At 34.3% G+C, this 20,631-nt stretch overlaps 1 protein-coding gene across 1 annotated transcript; it reads right to left on the reverse strand.

Moving 5' to 3' along the window:
• Positions 1 to 706: 706 nt before the first annotated feature.
• Positions 707 to 20,631, reverse strand: LOC132313381 (uncharacterized). Its single transcript, XM_059812122.1, has 24 exons — positions 20,041 to 20,631; positions 18,947 to 19,018; positions 18,108 to 18,151; positions 17,917 to 18,028; positions 17,740 to 17,811; positions 17,237 to 17,299; positions 15,737 to 15,814; positions 15,542 to 15,634; positions 15,258 to 15,377; positions 11,945 to 12,031; positions 11,472 to 11,681; positions 11,334 to 11,381; positions 10,645 to 10,899; positions 9,250 to 9,356; positions 6,756 to 7,000; positions 5,141 to 5,209; positions 4,991 to 5,055; positions 3,902 to 4,071; positions 3,675 to 3,753; positions 3,001 to 3,256; positions 2,354 to 2,399; positions 1,701 to 1,809; positions 1,218 to 1,280; positions 707 to 982 (listed from the first exon to the last, which is right to left on the reverse strand). Exons 1-24 carry the CDS (start codon positions 20,374 to 20,376, stop codon positions 902 to 904), a joined length of 2,880 nt encoding a protein of 959 aa, XP_059668105.1. The 5' UTR covers positions 20,377 to 20,631; the 3' UTR covers positions 707 to 901.

The raw sequence follows: 20,631 nt of genomic DNA on the forward strand, positions 1-20,631 counted from the left end.
TTTGATAAATAACTTTTACACCTTCTACATTCCATTCTGAAAAGAAGAGATGTAAATAGATAACTTTTGGAGAATAGTTTTCTAATTTCTGTTAACTAAATATTAAAAAATTGGAGAAAAATATGCTTGGTTAAGTTTTTGAGAACTCTTTTATAAAAACTTTGTTAAAAAAATATCTGATTAAATCGGACAAAAATATTCTCCTTATGTAACTAAATTAATTCAACAAGGTAAGGATACTTTTTACTTTATCTGATTAAATTAACTTGACAAGGAGGAATGTGAAATATGAAAGAGATTTATTTGTCTGTTAGTGTAAAGGTATATTATTGGTGAGCAAATAGCTGTAGTAAGGCTGTTGACATGGAGAGATGATGACCTTTGTTGGTGAGAAAAATAGCTATACTAAAGCTGTTGACATATAGAGAGCACCTTTTTCTTCTCATCATCTAATTTCTCACCTCTTCTGAAATGAGGATGAGATTCAAACTCCGAAGTTCACATTCTAACAAAGATGAACACTTGGGTTAAATAAAAATTATTGCCAATATCATAACACAATTTCTAAGATCAATTTAATTATTTTACACAATATTGCCAATATCACAACGCAAAATTTCCGAGATCGGTTTAATTATTTTACACCTTTCAGTATTCCTGCGTCTATTCCTATGTTTAAAGGAAATGAAAATAAAGGATCAAGACAATCCTTGAAGCAGTACATCCCGTTCTTATTCCCATCAAAAAGAGAAACAAATGAGATTCATTTTAACATCTACATTTTCACTCCAAATAAAAAAAAATAAAATAAAATAAAAAATTTATGTTTTCATAATGTTGCAGGACAGTTTGTTCTGTAAAAGACGATAAACAATGGAGTTATTCTTACAAGAAATAAGTTTTACATAGACCTTTCTGATGCCAAATCAAGCAGTGTGCGAAAGAACCGGTGAGGATACATGGGAGGTTGCTCTGCTAGTGCCTGGGAGACACACAATATCCAACAGATAAGGGGTTATTAGCAGAGATAGTAGTCGTGGGGGATCTGTAAGAGTAGCCTAGAAACTGAATCAATCTATCCCTCTTTTACATTGGATTTTAAATAAATTGTGATTAAGAAAAGTAAATGATCTCATCTCAAATTCTACATTTGAATTTCATTTCCGAACATAAATGAATGCTACATCATATATGGTGGTTAGAGATCCGGTGATTACCTGATGAATCAAAACAGTAGAAGGTGTCATTCCGGGCACAGTGTTAACCTCTATAACAAGTACCTGCAATTAAACAGAGTGGTCATGATGTGAAGTCAAAAAAGGGACCGCTCATAACCATTACTTAATTCTTTAAATTAATGCAATCTAATTGCACAAACACTAAATGAATTCAGTGTCCCTTCCTTTGGTCCATCCAAAACCCAGAAATTTGAAGGATCTCACCATCCTTTGAGTTTGAGGCCCTTTATAAAGCACATGATACACCATCAGATATATTTTACGTGATGCATTCATGACTTGACATTGTGAAGAAGAGTTGGGAAACTACTTTAAGCAATGCAAGGCTGCTAGGATCATTGCCTAGGATGGAACTTCCTTTTATTTTAAAGATGTAAAATTACGCATGAAACTTGCCCAAGTAAGTGGTTCAACAATAGATAAAGCAGAAGTGTGTGCAGGGCCTTCAGGAAATCAACATACCTCACCACTGTCAACGTTAACAAATGCATCGATACGTGAAAACCCTTCTAACTGCAGAGTGTTTGCTATAAGTTCAATACGTTGTTTACATCTTTCCAATGCGTCGTGACTGATTCAAGTAAGTGGAAAAACAGAAATAAGATATAAAAAGAAGAAACGGTGTATGCAAGTAGATGTTGAACCTTCTCACATGGAATCGTTTTCAACGTAATACAATAAACAACAATTTTTTTGTCCTCAAATTTTCCTCCTACAAAAATATCTATTAACACCGTAAAAGACATGTTGGAGCATGGAATCATGTCCACCTTCAAACCATTTATTTTACGCCCTAGTTGTATGGAAATTAAGCTTTTCACGCAACCTCAGTGAAACCAATGGAAAATTTAAATTCTCATATCTAATTCATCATCAGCAATAGCAACAGAACATAAAACTCTGGCAATATTGTCATGGCATGCATAACATTATAGAAACCTCTTTTTTCTGACTAATACACAACCTAAAAATTCTCGGTTTTGTACACAGGCTGATGCCATAGAAGAAATAACAAGACAAAAAAAAGCTACCTTAGAAGCATAAGATGTTTCATAATTGAAGCTGTTAACCATGGAAGAAATTCAGTCTCTGTAGAATGAAGATTATTGACTCACCGAATGATTGATAATGGAGGTGGAGTCAGATTGATGCCAGTTCCACCTGCGAAACAAATATTAACTACATAAGAAGACGAAGTATGCCTTTCAGGACAGATGTAATATTTTCAAAATAAGCAGGAGAATAAATCTCTTGTAAAAAATAAGCGTTCTTCAAGTTTGAACTGTAAGTCTGTAACACTCACAAAATAGGCCAGTAACACTCATTCAAAGTTGAACAGCATGTTAACAAGAATGAGGTTGATGCATCAATCTTAATACGCAATTCCGCTAGCATAGTCTTTTTTTTTTTTCTTTCTAAATACAAGTATAATTTCAAAACTCGTCAATTTATCTGTATCAGTAACAACATGAAAGCAGTAACCTAAAACAGAATAGCAAGTAAAGATTTTAAGTGAACAAATTTTGGCATCCATGTGAAAAAATCCATCACCCTCTTTACACATATCCATTAATTTTTTATTCCACTTTTTCTTTTTGGGAAAAAAAAATAAAAAATTTAAACCAATTCAGGCACAGGTCAACGTTGCCATTTGTTCAGCATAAAAGGCATCCAAGCAGCAACCAAAAACAGTACAGAACCACCAGAGAAGGTACCATGCTGATCCGTGTGACAATTATTCATAGTTTGAATGAAGACATACCTTGAAATTTTTCCTCAAGTGACAATATATCACCAGCTTCTTTGACAGTAACACTAGGTGACAACGAGTGCATTGATCCTTGATTTCCCGTAACACCAACGGTTACCTCTACCCATCTACTATGTCCTTTCCACAATAGATGATCTGCATTTTCATTTGTGGATTTGGATGAAACAATTATCTCGTCGGTCTCAATAAAAGGCTCAAAGATTAAGTGCTCTGGCGGAGGGTTTGGCATCTCAACTACTCCATGTGCCTAAATGAATCAGTAAGAGAAATGTACATTATTGAATGATAACGTAAGTCAAAGATGGAATTTAAATTACGCTAAAGCACAGAAATTTTGAAAAATTTACTATATTTTCCTACCATCTAAAGATACTATGAACATATGCAAATCAATTGAAAATATTATAGTTATTTCAGTAGATTCTGTTTTATAATAAAAATGATAATGAACAACAACCAAATGTTTCCAGGGAATGGTAGTAAACATCATAATAACTAATTAATGATTTAAATGAATTGCAAAGAAGTCATAATTTGAAGATACGAGAGACATTCTCTTTATCAGTAGGGAATAGATATGTACCCATATTCCAACACTTGAACTCTGCACCTACCATTTAAGTAGTAACAGGATACATCACTCTAACGATTAGATGAATCCATACCTTTGATAAACTATTAGAAGGTAGCCGATGAAGCCCATCCTCTAATGCTTTTACATACACTGAGAGATCCTCAGCACAGCTGTATAGACAAACAAGTGTGCACCATATGATTGACAATGAAATGACAAAAATAAGAATTCATTATAGGCATAAGCAAACAGTAACTTAACTAATGTTCTAGACATTTAACAGTAAACAAAAAATAGAAATAAGTGATGTAAACCAACCATAACCGTGCAACTCCAGTCGAGCATCCATCTCTAGCGGGTTTGACACATAATGTTTCACATTGAAGCTTTGAGGTCAAGTCATGCCAAATGTCAAATGGTTCCATATTGACTAGGTCTTCTTTTCGTCGTACATCTTTATTTATGGTAAGAACTCCGAAGTTTCCAAGCTGTTCATTCACAGAGATTTAATGCTTGCTATGAAGATACAATAGCTGTGAAATAAAGCTTTAAGCCTATAGCAAACACTGCTAGCTATCCTAGTATTTCCCTTTTGTTAATCATCTAGAAAGGTTTGCTACAGTGGTCCCCAGTGAAAATACTGGAACTGCCAACAATATTAATGAACTTCAATAGGATATGTAGTGCTTTCAGTGCATCATTATTATTTAAGTTGAATGTTAGAGAACAATTTTTTGTTTAGTTTCCTTATGACCTGTAAAATAATTACTTACTTACTTTTATGAGTTATTATTATTTAACCAGAAGTAGAGCTATGGTACATCCAGATAATTTTGGACTCGTATAATAAGATGAGCTCCTGTGAGATTGACATAATTACTAAATTCATCTTAATAAGTATAAATATCTTCTCTATAACATGTTCATGCTAAAATTGCAACCTTTTCAGATCATGTTATCTTATAGTTTATGTTGGAGAATAATTTATATTAGTGATTTAAGCCCTTAAATCACTCCTTGACAGAAACGTTGCTATACTTGGGCAACAAGTTGTTGCCAAATTTGTATTTGACTTTCTGTGTAATTCCTTTATTATAAAATACTTGTAGAGCAAGAAATTTCTATTCTCTAGCTACAAGTCTTCCCCAATTCACCTATAAATAGAGGTAGTTATTGTAAACAAAATTTTGAGAGAATGTAATGAAAGAGATGTAGCCCTTTGGGCTTTGTGTGTCGTGGATTTAAGCCCTAGTGGCTGAACCAATTCTTGTGTTCTTCATGTTTTAATATCTCAATGCATCCTAACACTGTCAAATTCTAAAGATAATAGCCAAGTTGATATCACTACGATGAAAAAAGTAAACATCAAAAAAGCCCTTCAGGGATATGCATAAATAGTTGCCATACATGTTTAAGTGCCAGAGATGTTGCAACTTTGTCCATACAGGTCTTGGAAGCCACAATGCCAGGACCTTCAGCTCATATGAAATAGAAGATAAGCAATTATACACCACCGACATAAGCTATGATGTTCTACTACAGGTCAATAAAAAATACCTGTATAAGGAACTCTTTCAGCCTCTAGCAAAGACTGAAGTGTACCATCTTCCCCAATGCCTCCATGCACTGTCCATATTATTAAATAGACAATATATTAATGCTTGTTACTTGAACTCAGTTCCAGCGAAGGTAATGAAATTCTTCTATTAATGCTGATCCTGTTCGGAATATATTGAAAATTAGATTCCTAGTCCCACTATTACTATGCCAGAGCTCAATAAGTCCAACCAAGTAATGCTAGGACTATAAAAAAGACATTGCCCAGTGTAGTCCCTATCAATCGAAAGTGTCTCCTGGGGGTGGGGCAGACTGGATACAGACCTCAAATATAATATATGACATTATTTGCACAAAATGGTTACTTTTAAACTTGAACCCTCATTGTCACAATTGGCAACCCAATCACCCACCACTAATCTACTGCACCAAGCAATTACCCCTTATTAATGCTATGACTATCCATAATTTAGTTCTTTTTTATAGTAGAGGTCAATTTGAAACATATTAACTTCAACATAACCACAATGAGATTTAGAAAGAATGAAGGATATATAAAATAGCTTTAGTAATTATGGAGAAAAAATAGCTTTAGTGCCTTCCTGTGAATTGCACTTTTTGATAAGAAGCACAATTACATGCCACATTGAAAGATGAAACTGCATCTACAAGATTTAAAAGCAAGATAAAGCCTGAAGATCTTCCTACCACAAATCAATCAGATCGATCTAAAATTTCATTTCATTATTGCTTTAAACTACAAATAGTTCCAGTTTGCCTGCTTCAACTAGTGTCCATAAAAGCATTGACATTAGCCACTACGTTCACCTGTTTTTCAATATTTCCTAGAAAGTTTGTATAAATACAAGTCAAGAAAACAAAAAATCAAAATTAAAACTACAGAGATTTTATATTTAAAGAACAACACAATCTATCAAATCATACACGAGATTAATATTGACTAGACTAGGCATGTGAAAGGCAGCACAGTTAACAGAAAACATAACATTCTGCTCTTGTACATTTTCAACATGATTCTAATTAATCAGCCACAGAATATTTCCACATAAAAAACCAACTTGAGAAGTGCATAATATATAATTACTATTCACCAATAATAAAATAAAATAACTCCTACATAAAACCCCCCTCCCAAAACTTTTATCCAACTAAGGTCTTGTACTTAATAATAAATGGAAACACCCAGTCAGTACCTAAAGATACCGAAACGTGTAATATCACCGATATGATACCTATGTAACCAAGTTGGAAGTGATGCCAGAGGAATGATTGAAAACTGTGGTACCAAAATATGCAACCATACCTTGTTATTCGTAAGCATGTTTTCTCATCTTCCCTGATTTCAAATATCAAAATATAAAGATGTCGCATTCCTCTTGGAAGAGTTCTTAACACAGAGTATATGACGCACTAGATAAATTTCATGACGGACGCATTAATGCAGAAAATTCCAGAATTAATATAACACATGTATTGATACAGTAAATACATTAAAGCTAAATTGCTAAAGTACCACAAATAGACACACACATATTAAAATAGACACTATATCCGTAAGCAAGTATTAAAAGAGTTTATGGCTAAAAATTGGAACCTGCAATGAAAACTGTTGCTTGAACTTCCTTGGCTAGCTTAATCCACTGCTCCAGTGAGAACCTCATTGGTGGTGCATCAGATATATCGAACCCTGTGAACCAACTGTGTTTCTTCAAGCCTTCCATAAGTTCATCCATCACTTGGTTCCGTAAGTGAGACGTCAATGCAGCCCGAGCAGGTTCAATTGCTTCAATGCATGCAGCAAGAACTTCTTCTGTAGTATGCCTCAGCACAAGGGAGTAACTATACCCAAACAAAGAGCATTGTTAAACAAAAACATAGATATAGGAGAAGAGCCAAACCCACAAATTTATCTATGCTCACACAATGAGTAGAACATGGTGATACAAAAAGTTTCATATAATCAAATTTCAATCAGACATCCATCATGCTTAATTTCAATCCAAAATCTTGCATTACTGGCGCTCTTGATGACCACACAATTAGATGTATAAATTCAGCAACAAGGAATACAAAAAGGTATTATTTCCACATACTTCATGAACCCTGCAACCTTTCCAGCAAGATGCAATTAGAACATTAAAACTCCTTATCGTTTGATTATCACATTAGTTTTATTAATGTCTCACCCATTTGTCATTTTCAAATATAAAAATCTAATACTTGGGCATTATCATCTCATTTATAATTACCATTTAGAAACAGATTCAGCTGGATTGATCATGAAGATAGTTCATGGTTAGTCTATGAAACATGCATTTGGCACATATTAACCGCCATTATACCATTTCCAACAAACACTCATAAGGTTAGGAGTGGATCTTTTCAAAAAAGCCAGTCAACTCATCATAAATTTCTCATTTATCTGTCATCCGCGCCGGGGGGGTTGGTTTGGAGAGAGAGAGAGACCAGTCAACCCTTCTCCAAAAAGATACTCACAGCTGAATTGATACAAATTTTTTTTTCTTAGTTGTACTCACACACACATGCCTCCACTGAGGCTCGAACCCCCTAGATTTATAATAGATAAAAAATAATTACCAAATATGTCCTGTTGCCCTGTAAATTGTAACCTACAAGTGTAATGTGGATAACCCTGAGTGAAAACACAATCATAAAATCGTAATTGCTGTCATTATCAGAACACTAGAATCATTTCCATAATTATCATCACTGTCATAATTACTGCATCATTATAGCATAATAAGCACCAGAACCATCATATCACCAAAACCATCACCACCACTATATTATCTATCTGATTATCCCTACTCCAGCAGGAACAATTATCATTTGGTTAGTAAGATAGGCATCATTAAAACTTGTCTTAACTGCCCAAGCAAAGCACCCCTCTTGGAGTCACAAGACATCCCCAATGCTTCCTTTCTGATTTCAAACACGTTCCCATAAACTGGAGTCCATTGGGATTTCCCGAACAAATGGACTACAATCTATATGGAAGTAGCTTATCTGTCTCAATGGTAATTATGAGTAGTGTGTAGAGGAGACCAGAAAGCAGAAAAACACTCCCAAATAAGGGGATGCGAAGTCTTCACCATTAGGCCAAGCAAGTTCAACCATCCAACCCATGACACCATTAATAGATAAATTATGAAGTCTTCAACAAACCTCAACTCAACAAGTCTTAATCCCATCTACGGGTTGGCTGCATGCATAGGTTGTCTTAGTCGACTCCTTGTAAAGCTATATCCAACCCAAAAAAATCCTTAGTTAAAAAATTCAAAATTGTGTCATTATACTGTTAAATATAAGATATGCCAAGATTGGCAGAGTTTAGAGAAATATGATTCTTAAAGAATTAAAAGGCCATTACTAAGTGTTGGTCCCACCTAGACAAGGTTTTGGGAGAAGTCGACAAGAGACAATCTAACCTTTGTCATTATTGCATACAAAGTGCCTACTCTCAGACTAAAACTGAGGCTCTCGCACTTGGCAATCTAGAGTTTTATAATTGCACCAAGCAATAGTCCCTTTTTAACATATGTATATGATAAAATATCAAACTATAAAAAACTATACGTAAATAAAAATTTGGTCAAAAAGAAAAAGGTGGTTGAAGTGTTGAAGCAGCCATACCAAGTTTTATTCCCAACATTCAGGGTCCAACCCACCAGTCAGGTACAGTCCACTTTTCGGAACACTCTTTTAATTTCCCTCCCACCCCTAAGTGAACAATACTTTAAATTATATTGATACAAGAGGGAAAAAAAAATATGCAACACAGTTGAGACTGACTAACTTGACTGAAGGAAAAGGTAGAGAAACTCAATATCTAACAATTTTCTTCAACCTAAATAACTTATTCCTTTGTAGAAATATCAATACTCTAGACAAAAGATTGTATCCCGAATTCTCTACCACATTGAATGTAGTTTATTCTAGGTTCAAATCATTTGATAAAATTCAAAGAACCACAAACAAGATACACATACGACCATCTGTATTCAAGCAAACATTGCCAATCACAGTAAGATATGGTATATGCATAGCAATAGAAGATTCAGACTTACGGTAATGACCAAACTGTTCTGGAGCTCACATCCATTTCCTTCTTATCAGAGTTCACATCAGATGAATAACCATTTGTAGGGGCAAGCAAACATGGAGTTACTTCAAGCTGTAGCCACCAAAATTGACAATCACATATTATCATCAATCAGAAAATGCACCTTTTAGAAATGCAAATCCCATACCATATTAAAAGTTAAATGCAATGACTCAAGTGATCAATTAGAAAGGCACAAATCATAAAATTAAAAACAATTCTAATCTCTCAAGACATTCAATAGACTGGGCTGCTAAAAGTATAAAACCAAGACATATATTTCACAAATGAAAGTCAGATGTTCCCAAGTTGATCAAGAACTCTCTTAATAAATTTCATCACAATTATATTTTTATAATTATGGCTTTGAATTTAACAACCAAAATTATTATTTTAATTTCAAGTTATAAAACTCGTCAAAAGAATATATATGAAGCACCAAATCATTAGAAGCTGATGAGAAGGCCTCAAATTTAGCAAAAGGAGTTCCCCCAATAAAGCCAAATTATCTAAATGGAGACATCGGTATGTATCATTTCCAATCTATATACTGAAACTAAACTGGTATATTCGAAAGGTTAGCACATTGATTTTTATTTATAAGTAGCGTAACTTTAATTACGAATCAATAATATTTTTTAGACAAAATTAGACTTAACAGGTGATAAAAATTGGCAAATAGATATATAGAATAACTCTGTTAAATCTTACATCAAAGAAGCAAAGAAAAAAAGTCAAAAGACAAGCAATTATTGAATGTGACTGCACAGAGCATCGTGTTCTAAAGCTTGAAAATCCATGATTTACAAGAGTGATTAGTAACCTTATATTCAATTTTCCCAGGAGCTCCAATAGAAATGACCAATAGAGATGACAACTCACATCATCCGTGAATTATTAATGTGCATAGCTATGTATCTGCCATCTTACATCACTCAAATGGAAAATTTGAAACTTCTATGAATGTGCTAAGTGATCGAGTTATTCACCAATTTAAAATCTTAATATATATTTTTTAAACTGTGTATTGAGTACGAGCAACTCAAAACCCTTCTCCCAAGTACGAGCAACTCAAAAACCCTTTTCCCAATTATTTGGGATCATGGCCTTAGAGCAGAATAAAAAACACATGATTCAATTCTAACCCAAATAGTTGAAACAAGGCCATGTTGAGTTGAATCGAGTTGACTATACTCAATATGCAGCTTTAGAAAAGTCCATCAATAAAACAATTCATACTGATTTAAATATTTCTATAGTATTGGAGACTTGCATACCATATGGCACCTTTAACAATAACCCAGTCATTTTGTCAGTTGAACATTATATAAATTAACGGCTCCTAAATATGAACACTTACATCATCAAATGCTTGCAAATTGAGCCAAACATTAGTTCCGCTCATAAGAGATACTTGCCGTTCAGAAGTGTCACCACCAAAAATGACAAAAACTTTTTGAACATTTTGAGATTTGGGCATTGCTCCTGTGAGTAATGAAGATTTTGATCTTCCAGACGAAGGACTAGATACACTACAGTATGAAGCAAGCCTCGGAAACCGCAGGCAAGCATGTTGAATAACGGTCCTCAGGATGTTTGAGTGAGAAAATCCAACCTAAATGTAAGAAGTCTTCTTAAGATGCAATGGTGGCATAATAAAGGATAATTCATAAGTAAAAAAGAAGAAAACGATAAACAAATACTCCCTCGTCCCAAAATAAGTGTCCTGCTTTCCTTTTCAGGATGTCCCAAAATAAATGTCCACATTCCTTGTTAGAATGTTCCAAATTTGAACTTTCCCAAATGGTCCTTGGGTTTTGAAAACTTTCTCAAAACAATAAAGTAAAGGTTTATATTTTCTTGGGTTAGTTTTGTAATTTTGAAGGGGGGCAACGGATTAAATATATGTCCCCTTAAAAATTTGGAGTGCCAAAGTGCGACACTTATTTTGGGACAGAGGGACTATCAAAAACGGATTGGCCTGGTGTTGAACCATGACTTGCAAAATCTACAATTTTCACCACAACACAAAACCGGAATTGAGATTACCTTTGAAGCTTGCTGAAATAAGAAGCTAGTTTGCTCCATCCCACTAATCTAGAGAGACGACAAATTATTAATAAAGTAACATACAAAAAATCATTAATAGTAATCAAACACATCTAGAGTATCAGACAGCCATCTCACCAAGTTGATGTCGGTAAATATTACAGTACCCGAATCGGTTCTTCCAAATGTATTTTCTGACGAAGACAATATATGATCAGAAGGTGGCAAAAACCAGCCATCTATTCTAGCAAAATCGCGTAGACCAAGCCGTTGGAATAACATAGATGCTCCTTCACGAATACTTTGAATTATATCTATTGGGAAACGAGGTGGAGTATGATAAACAACCTGCAAAATATGAACCTTTTAGACACACGGCAAATAAATGAAGGCACAAAAACTATAATATATCACATACTATACAGTCCAAATAAAATCCCAGCAGCTAAACAAAAGTGATGAGGACTCATCAATTTTAGAGTACAGAAACAGACTGCATAATTTGTAAATAAAGTGCAACAATTGCATGCACCCTTGAAATAATATATACATATTGTATGTGGGAACCAACAATGTCAGTAGATATCGTTCGGATGCAATTCTTGCTATACCTGCTGTGTAGGAAGATACTTCCTTCGATAGTTGAATATGGCATCCTTCTCATTGACATCAGCACTGCCATGGGAATGAAGTTCCACCTGATTATCCATGCCATAGAATTAAATATAAATCATCCATTAGGCTGTAGCAATTACACACAAGGACCCAGTTATATAAGACTAGATGAAGATAATGTAAGATTTCACCAACGGGCCAGTGGCCTAGCGGTATCAGCCTCTTACTTCATAAATGGAGGTCAGGGGTTCAAGTCTTAGAAGAGACAAGTGTGTGTGAGTACCAACTAGGAAAAAAAAATAATAATAATGTAAGATTTCCAAAATTGAATTCCACTTCCAAGGTGACACGGATTTACTCAAGTGTTGATTTAAACCTCCTATGCATAAAGTTCAGTTTGATTTTGAACTTATTTTGGATTTGATATATTAATCCCATCTCTGTGGCAATTCAACAATCGAAGTAAAATGCGTAAAGTAAAATGCGTAGATGTCAAATTCTGAAACAGAAACTAAAAGTCAGGGTTTCAACTTGTAAGGGTGTAATTGTTATAGAGTGACTGGATTAATCCTTGTGATGAATGATACTAGATCTACAAAACAACACAAGTGACTAAATTAATTACAAACCAGACCTACATAACAACACTGCTTAGGGCCAATTTATCTCCAACACTTTTCATTCCATTCTAAATGAACACAAGATATCACTGTGTTACTACATTAAAAAATTCTATTTTTTTTATCGCAAGAAGAATTCAACATGTCTAATATTTGAAAAAAAAAAAAAACCTAGAAAATCCAAATTCTCCATAACTATGTGTTCAAAGGAACCAAATAAAATGCCGAGCTTTGCAATATACTGATACAACAGTCACAACACAACTAACCCGACATAGATTTCCATCTCATAACTGGTTAGCATAACTTACATTTCACTGCTCATTCGCATTCTATTCATTTTTACAAATGCGTTGAACCTCAAGCTTATGACAATACTCTATTTTTGCTATTGCAACCAAAGCAGCCAATTTTATTATTTTCGGTGGCAATCTATCACTCCAATGAGAATAAAGAGCAGCAACACATTTCATACCACATTAAATTTCTGCCCATTTAAGGACAATCCAAATATTTTGGACAGATTCAAATTTTCTTAATTTATCCAATCTCCCGAAAACGAGAGACTTAAGTGTCGGAGAATCAATTTGGATTCATGCTGGGAAGGTCAATGATGGAGGCTATTTACTTAGTGAGGAGACTAATGGAAAGAAATAGAGAGAAGAAGAGATATCTCCATATGGTTTTTATTGATTTGGAGAAGCCTATGATAGGGTACCTAGAGATCTAATATGAAGGGTTTTAGAAAAGAAAGGAGTCATAAAGGGAAACATTGACACAATAAAGGGCATATATGATGGTTGTGTGACTATAGTTAGAATGTCTGGGAAACAAGTGAACTCCTAATTACTGTAGGCTTACATCAAGGGTCTGCATTAAGCCCATACCTTTTTGCCTTGGCTGTGGATGAGCAGATTAAACACATCCAAAATGACATTCCATCGTGTATGTTATTTGTCGATGATATTGTTTTGGTCGAGAGTAGAGAAGGATTAATGCCAAATTGGAGGTTTGGAGAGAAGCTTTAGAATTAAAAGGGTTTAAGATAAACAAAAATTTAAAACTAAATTTATGGAGTGTAACTTTAATAAATTTAGAAATACAAGTGAGCATTTAGTGAGGATTGAGAATCAAGAAGTACAAAATAGTGAACAATTTCCCTATTCAGGCTCAATTATTCAAAATGAATGAGAAATTGGAGATGATGTTAATCATAGAATTAAGGCAGGATAGGTTAAATGGAGGAGTGCATCTAGTATATTTTGTGATAGGCCCTTACGACTGAAAGGGAAGTTCTTTCGAACAGCTATTAGACCAGCCATACTTTATGGCAAATAATGTTTGGCAACTAGGAAATAACATAATCATAAAGTGAATGTGACGGAAATGTGAATGTTGAGATGGATGTGCGGAAAGAATAGAAACAATAGAATCAGAAATGATCACATTTGGGAAATAGTTGAAGTAGCACAAACTGGATATAAAATGAGAAAAAATAGGTTAAGATGGTTTGGACATGTGCAAAGAATACCTTTAAGCACGCTAGTTACAAAAAGTGACATAGTCCACATTGAGGGTCATTCTAGGGGAAGAGGAAAACCAAAGTTAACATGGGTAGAGTTAGCAAGGAAGGATATGATAGCATGTGGATTGACTGAGATTATGGCCTTAAACAGATTGGAATGGAAGCATAGGATTCATGTAGTCGACCCCAAGTCGTTTGGAAAAAATGCTTGGTTGTTTGTTGTTGTCGTATCCAACCTATCCAAAAAAAGAAACAGAAAAAAATTTCCAGAAGATACACAAGGCAATGAAAGGACGAAAGTGAACTTGGTACTTACATACATACATATATTAACAAATACATGACAAAAGTTGGAGATAGGAAACGCCACTTTATAATGCTTTATAAAGAGCAGAGCATTTTAACATTCGATTTGAAGAGCTTATGAGACTGGGAATGGAGTTATACAGGTCCTTAACTCGTACCAATAGCTATTTTGTGTCTATCCATCAAATTCAATTAATAAGTAATCTGGTGGTCATTGTTAAGAGAGCTGCACTAGAGTGTGGTTCCATTAACTCGAGGTTTATAATAACGACCATTGATCACCAAGAAGAGAACACTAGAAAAGTGAAGATCCAACTAACTTAAGTTATAATTAGGATAGACTTACCCATGAAAAAGATGGAACAGACTCAAGTCCATGATAAGGATCTGTAGGCCACCAACGGAAGAATAATACATATACTACTACAATGGAAATCCTTTACGTAAAAGATAGTATACTATGTGCATATCTATATACAGGTGTTATTCTGGAATAGAACACCAGTTTGGCACATCAACTAAATGTTCCTTTCCAATAGGAGAACTAAAATTTCAACTAAAAATGGACGTTGGGACTTCTATGTTAACTCTTTTTAGAGCAAATTCAAGAAGTTAGCTGCAAAAATGACATTGCACTTCCTACCTCTTTCTGCTCTTTAAGACCATGCCAATTCCCTTTTTAGATATCTGAATGTGGATGTAGGCATCCCAAAAGAGTAGACCCAAGCCATGAAGATGTTCATGACACACAACTCAGAATGACATGCATTTTACATAAATGTCACCCGATAAACTAAACCAGGGGTTTCAAATTCCAGCGACATGAAATCAATAGCTAAATGTTGAGAGGAAATATACCTCTGTTGGCAGTAGTACAATAGGAAGGGTGTCAGAACCTGAACCCACATCAAGGACAATGGCAGTAAACTCACTCCCTCCTTCAAGAAAAATTTCTACAATGACTTTATCATCAATTCCCTGCCAAACAGAAGAAGAATCAGTAGTTTATTAGATAGCATCAATGGCATGAGCCTAGTTTTCTGTCTTGAACTTTGATTTTTTTTTTTTTTTTTTGAGAAGGGGTGTGGGGAGGAGATGGGGATTCTGTCAAGAATAATTTGAGAGAGAGAGAGAGAGAGTACCTCTAAAATAATATCATTAGCTTTCTTGAGAGCATCAATAACACCATATGCAACTGTAACTCCAATGCTTGACCCTGCTCTCGTAGGTTTTACCTGCAATCATACAAGGAAGAAGCCTGAATCTTTACAAAGGCTTAACTATCTCAGCATCAGTGTTACCAAATTGTAAACACAAAACCAAGGAATTAAGCTTACCACAACTTTCCCAAAGCTAGTGTCCAGTTGGTTTCTTTCAAACCACTTTGATAGATCAGATTCTTCCCATTCATTTCCCTACAAGCCCATTTGTAGCCAAATGTAGTGTAAGCAGAAACATTGAACTTCAGAAACGACAAAATTGGAACAGAACCGCATAATTCATTTCCTACATTTTGACTCTATATTGAATATCAAATGACGCTCTGACTCGTTACCCATACAAAATTAAATTCAATACTAACATGAGCTGGACCCGTTGAAATAGAATACAAAGAGCATTAAATTTGATATTATCAGTATCAACTACTGGTGAATATATACCAAATAGATAGAGACAAATTAATGCATTTGATATCAGGATACAATTAGAAATAGCACGGCAATAGGTTTCCAACTAGGAGATAACACAAATACAGATAATGAGCATATCAAGCATTTGGAGAACATCGATAACATTTGAATGATTACATTTGGGGAGAATCGATAACATTTAAATGGTGCCTTGACGGAATGAGAGAAATTTATCAAACTACAAATTAATCTAATTGCGAGCCCAATTGGAGAACTATCAATCTAATCCCCACAAAGTCAAGGAATAGACTTAAATATGATAGGGTTGAATATTTGATATATCTTTTTGTACCTTTGGCAAGAAACTCACTCACGCCCACAGCAGAGCTACCCCTATCCCTTAGGCACAACAATGGACATGGCCTCATATTATTATGTTCAGCAGGATCCACCACGACAGGATGATGTCTTACTTCATGGGAACATATTTACTCCCATTTGGTAGACCCGCGATGAAAGCAACTCCCATATGCAGCAAGATCAGATCCTCTATGCCACTCCTTTTTGTGGTGATTTCAACCTTAACTTACCTCCCCACTTCAGGTATTGTTTTACTTCCCTTCTCATTTGAGACTATGTAGTTGTAAGATGTATTAATGGGTTTTATGTCATAGATTATCATTTGTTTCATGTTCAAGTGAATTTTTACTCGTGAATTTAGTAAAAAGTAAATTATTACTGCCAAAAAAGACTTAAAATTCATGTATAAATCATTATTTGTATTAAAACATCTTTAAAAGTTCAACAAAAATCACTAAAACTCATTAGAAATCCATTTTTATTGGATTCCCTGGTAAAATTTTGTGTATTGGTGCGTTTTGGGTCCTATGTGCAAGGTCAAAAAATTCACAACCACACCCGTTTCTATTACGTTTCACAGCCCAAAATTTGCATCTGCAAACTCTGATTAACCAACCCAGTTTTCTTATCAAAAATCATAATATGGTCGCATACAATTCTTTGCAGGCAATATCAACTTCCGATACAGGGCAGACATGTAAAAAATGAGCGAGAGAGAGTATTACCCAGTATCATTTCTACCAATGCATAGCAGACACATACGAATTTGACCCAAGAAAAAATAGAAATATGGAAATAACAGTTCAATATATATCAATAAAAGCATGAAACAGTTGAAGATAATACCTGCACTAGGAAACTGGGAACCGTAATAAAACCTTGTCTGCCAAGCTCCAATGAGCATTCGAACTGCACAGTTAAAAAAGAAAAAGAAACATCGGCATCAGCTAATCAAATAGATAATATGGCAAGGGTAAATGTAATAGGAATACGATCCATGTTAATACATTAACATCATCAGACATGGTTTATTTTTCCGGACTAAAATGTAAGATTAAGCATTCAATTTGTTCTCATGTAAAATGAAAGTAGACCTGATATTCAATTAAGTCTTGAAGGAAGTTATTAATCGAATATAATAGGTTTGCATTGATATCTATTGAACTGAGGTCATTAAATGACGCTTCCTCCACCACCATTCACAGTGCTTAGGAACCCAAAACTTGTTATAAGGCTCAGATTAAACATTGCTTCTGAATTATCTTTGTTTGAGAATGATGGTGTACTCGAATAGAGAGAGAGAGAGAGAGAGAGAGAGAGAGAGAGAGAGAGAATTTAAAGGAGGTTACCTTGTCAAAAGCTTTACGACATTCATTTGAACGTGTGCCAATGAATGGGATATTTGATTTTTCCAATAGCTCCTAAAAAGTCCACATGTACAAAGATCGTGTAAATTATTGCCACTTTTCTGACTTGAAAATTTTGCAGCATGCATAAATTTTTTCAAGTTCCATTATAAGTAACACCTGAATGCCACCATCTTCACCAAACCGACCATGTATCACAGGGAAAACTATGTCAACAGAGGCAGCAAGGTGTTCTGCAAAGTCGGACAAAGACTGAAAACCTTGGGCAAGGCTGCAAAAACAGAAAATTAGCCATCCACAAAATTTAAATAACAAACTGCAGAGTATATACCAAAGTTAAAACAGCTTACCTTTCAAGTTTGAAATCAAAATCTGCAGGAGTGTTTGAATATACCTATAGTAAAAATTTAACACGCAAAAAATAAAAAGATTTGTATAGTACTATAGAAGTTTCATACAAATTACAAACAAGAACAAATATAATATAATAATAATAAATAGAGACAAAAGAAAAAGATATCCATGCCATCGATCAGAATTTCAAATAAAAAATCATCATCCAAAAAGATGGCTACTCTATATCTTGAGAGGATTGAATCTAACGAAAGCTTGTTACCAATGGCCATGAAACTTATTAAGCAGCAACTGCCTGAATATAAAAAGAGTAGACACTAGATAGAAAATTCAAATGGGCACTGCAACACAAAAATGATAGGCCTAACAAATACTATATAAGCCAAACACATACCATTAATTAATATCAACTGGACCATGAAAACTAAGCAAGAGCTGAGCTGGAGAATACTATCTTTACTTTTGAGTTTTAAAAAACTTGCTTTGTCAAAAAATGAACAAGAATGGAAGATTTAGTAGACAATTAGAGTGAAACTACAGCCAAATATAAGCTTAAAAACAAAATTACGGATTCTGCATTCACACCATATACATCCTAAAACTTCCCCAGCAAACACCAAGTCATCCGACAATTTGACCCTGTATGTAATATGTATCTTGGTACAACCTAATTTATTTAATGCCCAAGTTACAAGCACATAAATGTTTTCAAATAAGCCGTAACAGGTCTGTCTATCGTTTTCAAATTCAGAATCTCCCAATAAAGCAATATAAATTCCCAATGAAAACCATTTCTTGATAATGTATATTGTTTTAGAAACGCATCTAAACAAACCTGAGCTGAGGATATTGCATATGCATTAAGATTGCAGTCAATGTAATAGCAGCTTACATGCAAATCACCCCCCTGGTACAATACAAGAGAATCAGTCCCCTGCTTTACTGCTTATCTATCATATCACACAGTCAAAATACCAAAAGTATATTTTTCAGTGTTTACTGCAAATAAACTACAAAGAATCAGAGCTTAATCCTCAGTCTCTAATAATAGAATATATGACACCAAAGTGCTCCATTTTTATATTCCGTTCATTTGGCCTACTAAAAATATAAAAAGTTAACTCAGCCCAGTCTTGTACTCCGAATTCCTTTTGCTTTTTTTCTTACTCAATTTCTCAACAACTAATAGAGCACTACTTATAAGAATCAGATTACTAGATTGGTTTTATATCTATACTTCCACGGATAAGTCCTACTTTATCCTTGTAATAACCAAAAAATTCTATTATCAGCTTTTTATAAAATTTTGCATTTTAGTTCCTAATTATCCCTTATAATTTATAATTATATAATTGCAATTTACGGAACATTGATAGTCAATTTTAATTTTTTCTCCAAAAAAAAAAAAAAAAAACTTCATTCTATAAAATAGTAATATATTATTATTTTTATTTGAAAAAACATTTGGATAATTTTATAATATATTCATAAATTTAACCAATCATTTAACAGTTAAAATTTATAAATTGACCAAAAAATTTCTAATTGCTAAATTAATAGTTAAACCAAAAAAATTAGTTTACAAAATCATTTTTTAGGAATTAATACTGTTCATTTTTAATTTAAAATATTAAAAAAAAAAATTTAACTTTCCTTTTCTTTTCTTATATTTAAAATTCAAAATTAACGTATCATTCAATCATTGCGTCAAGATTTTTAATATTATATCGTTCCAAAAAAAGATTTTTAATATTATACTAACTTTATGACACGTGTCATCTTATCTTTGGTCCACATCACCCAACAGAGCTTATAGGGCAGGAGGAAGTATTGTTTTCGGAAGAGATCCCTCGTCACCTCACCGGTAAGAATTGTGTTGTTTAGGGCTTCTAGGTGTGTATAAATATAAATATGTATATATATATATACCTGTATGTGATCAAGAACTGATCTTGCAGAGTTGAGTGATATTCCACGCTCCGCAGAGGGACCTCCGCAGATGAGTCCTACTCTCAGAATCTTCCCTTTCTCTTTCCCCTTCTCCAATTCCACAATTTGATCATCAAGAACCTCAGTAGAGGCGCGAGTCACTCCAATTCCACACCATCGCCTCAGCGACAAAGAACTCTTAACCGATACATTCAACGGCAGAGAAACAACACTTCTCCGAACAGATAAGAGATTTTCCGGCGAATTCCTACGGCGGAGCTTGAGCGAATCGGTTGGAAAATGAGGTGAAGAGAGCGAAGAAGAAAAACACGCCATTGAAGGGAAAGCTAGGTTTTGTGAGGAGTGAATGGAGATAATGGATGGAACTTGGAAGTGAATTGTTTTAGGTAATGGTTTTGGTATTTGTTGAAGACTTGAAATTGAGTGAGTAAGGAAGTGGCCATGGCGATGAGCGTTAATTTCGCTATATAAAAATGGGTTCGGACGGCAGAGAAATGTCGTTTCTAGGGGAAGTGTCTGTCATTTTCAGTTGGTGCAGTGTCTTTTTATGCACTAGTTTAAGGAAAATTT

The sequence above is a fragment of the Cornus florida genome, unplaced genomic scaffold (genome assembly GCF_030987335.1).
Source record: "Cornus florida cultivar Cherokee Brave unplaced genomic scaffold, ASM3098733v1 CherokeeBrave_3.0.0_Hap2_Chr06, whole genome shotgun sequence".
NCBI classification, from domain to species: Eukaryota; Viridiplantae; Streptophyta; class Magnoliopsida; order Cornales; family Cornaceae; genus Cornus; species Cornus florida.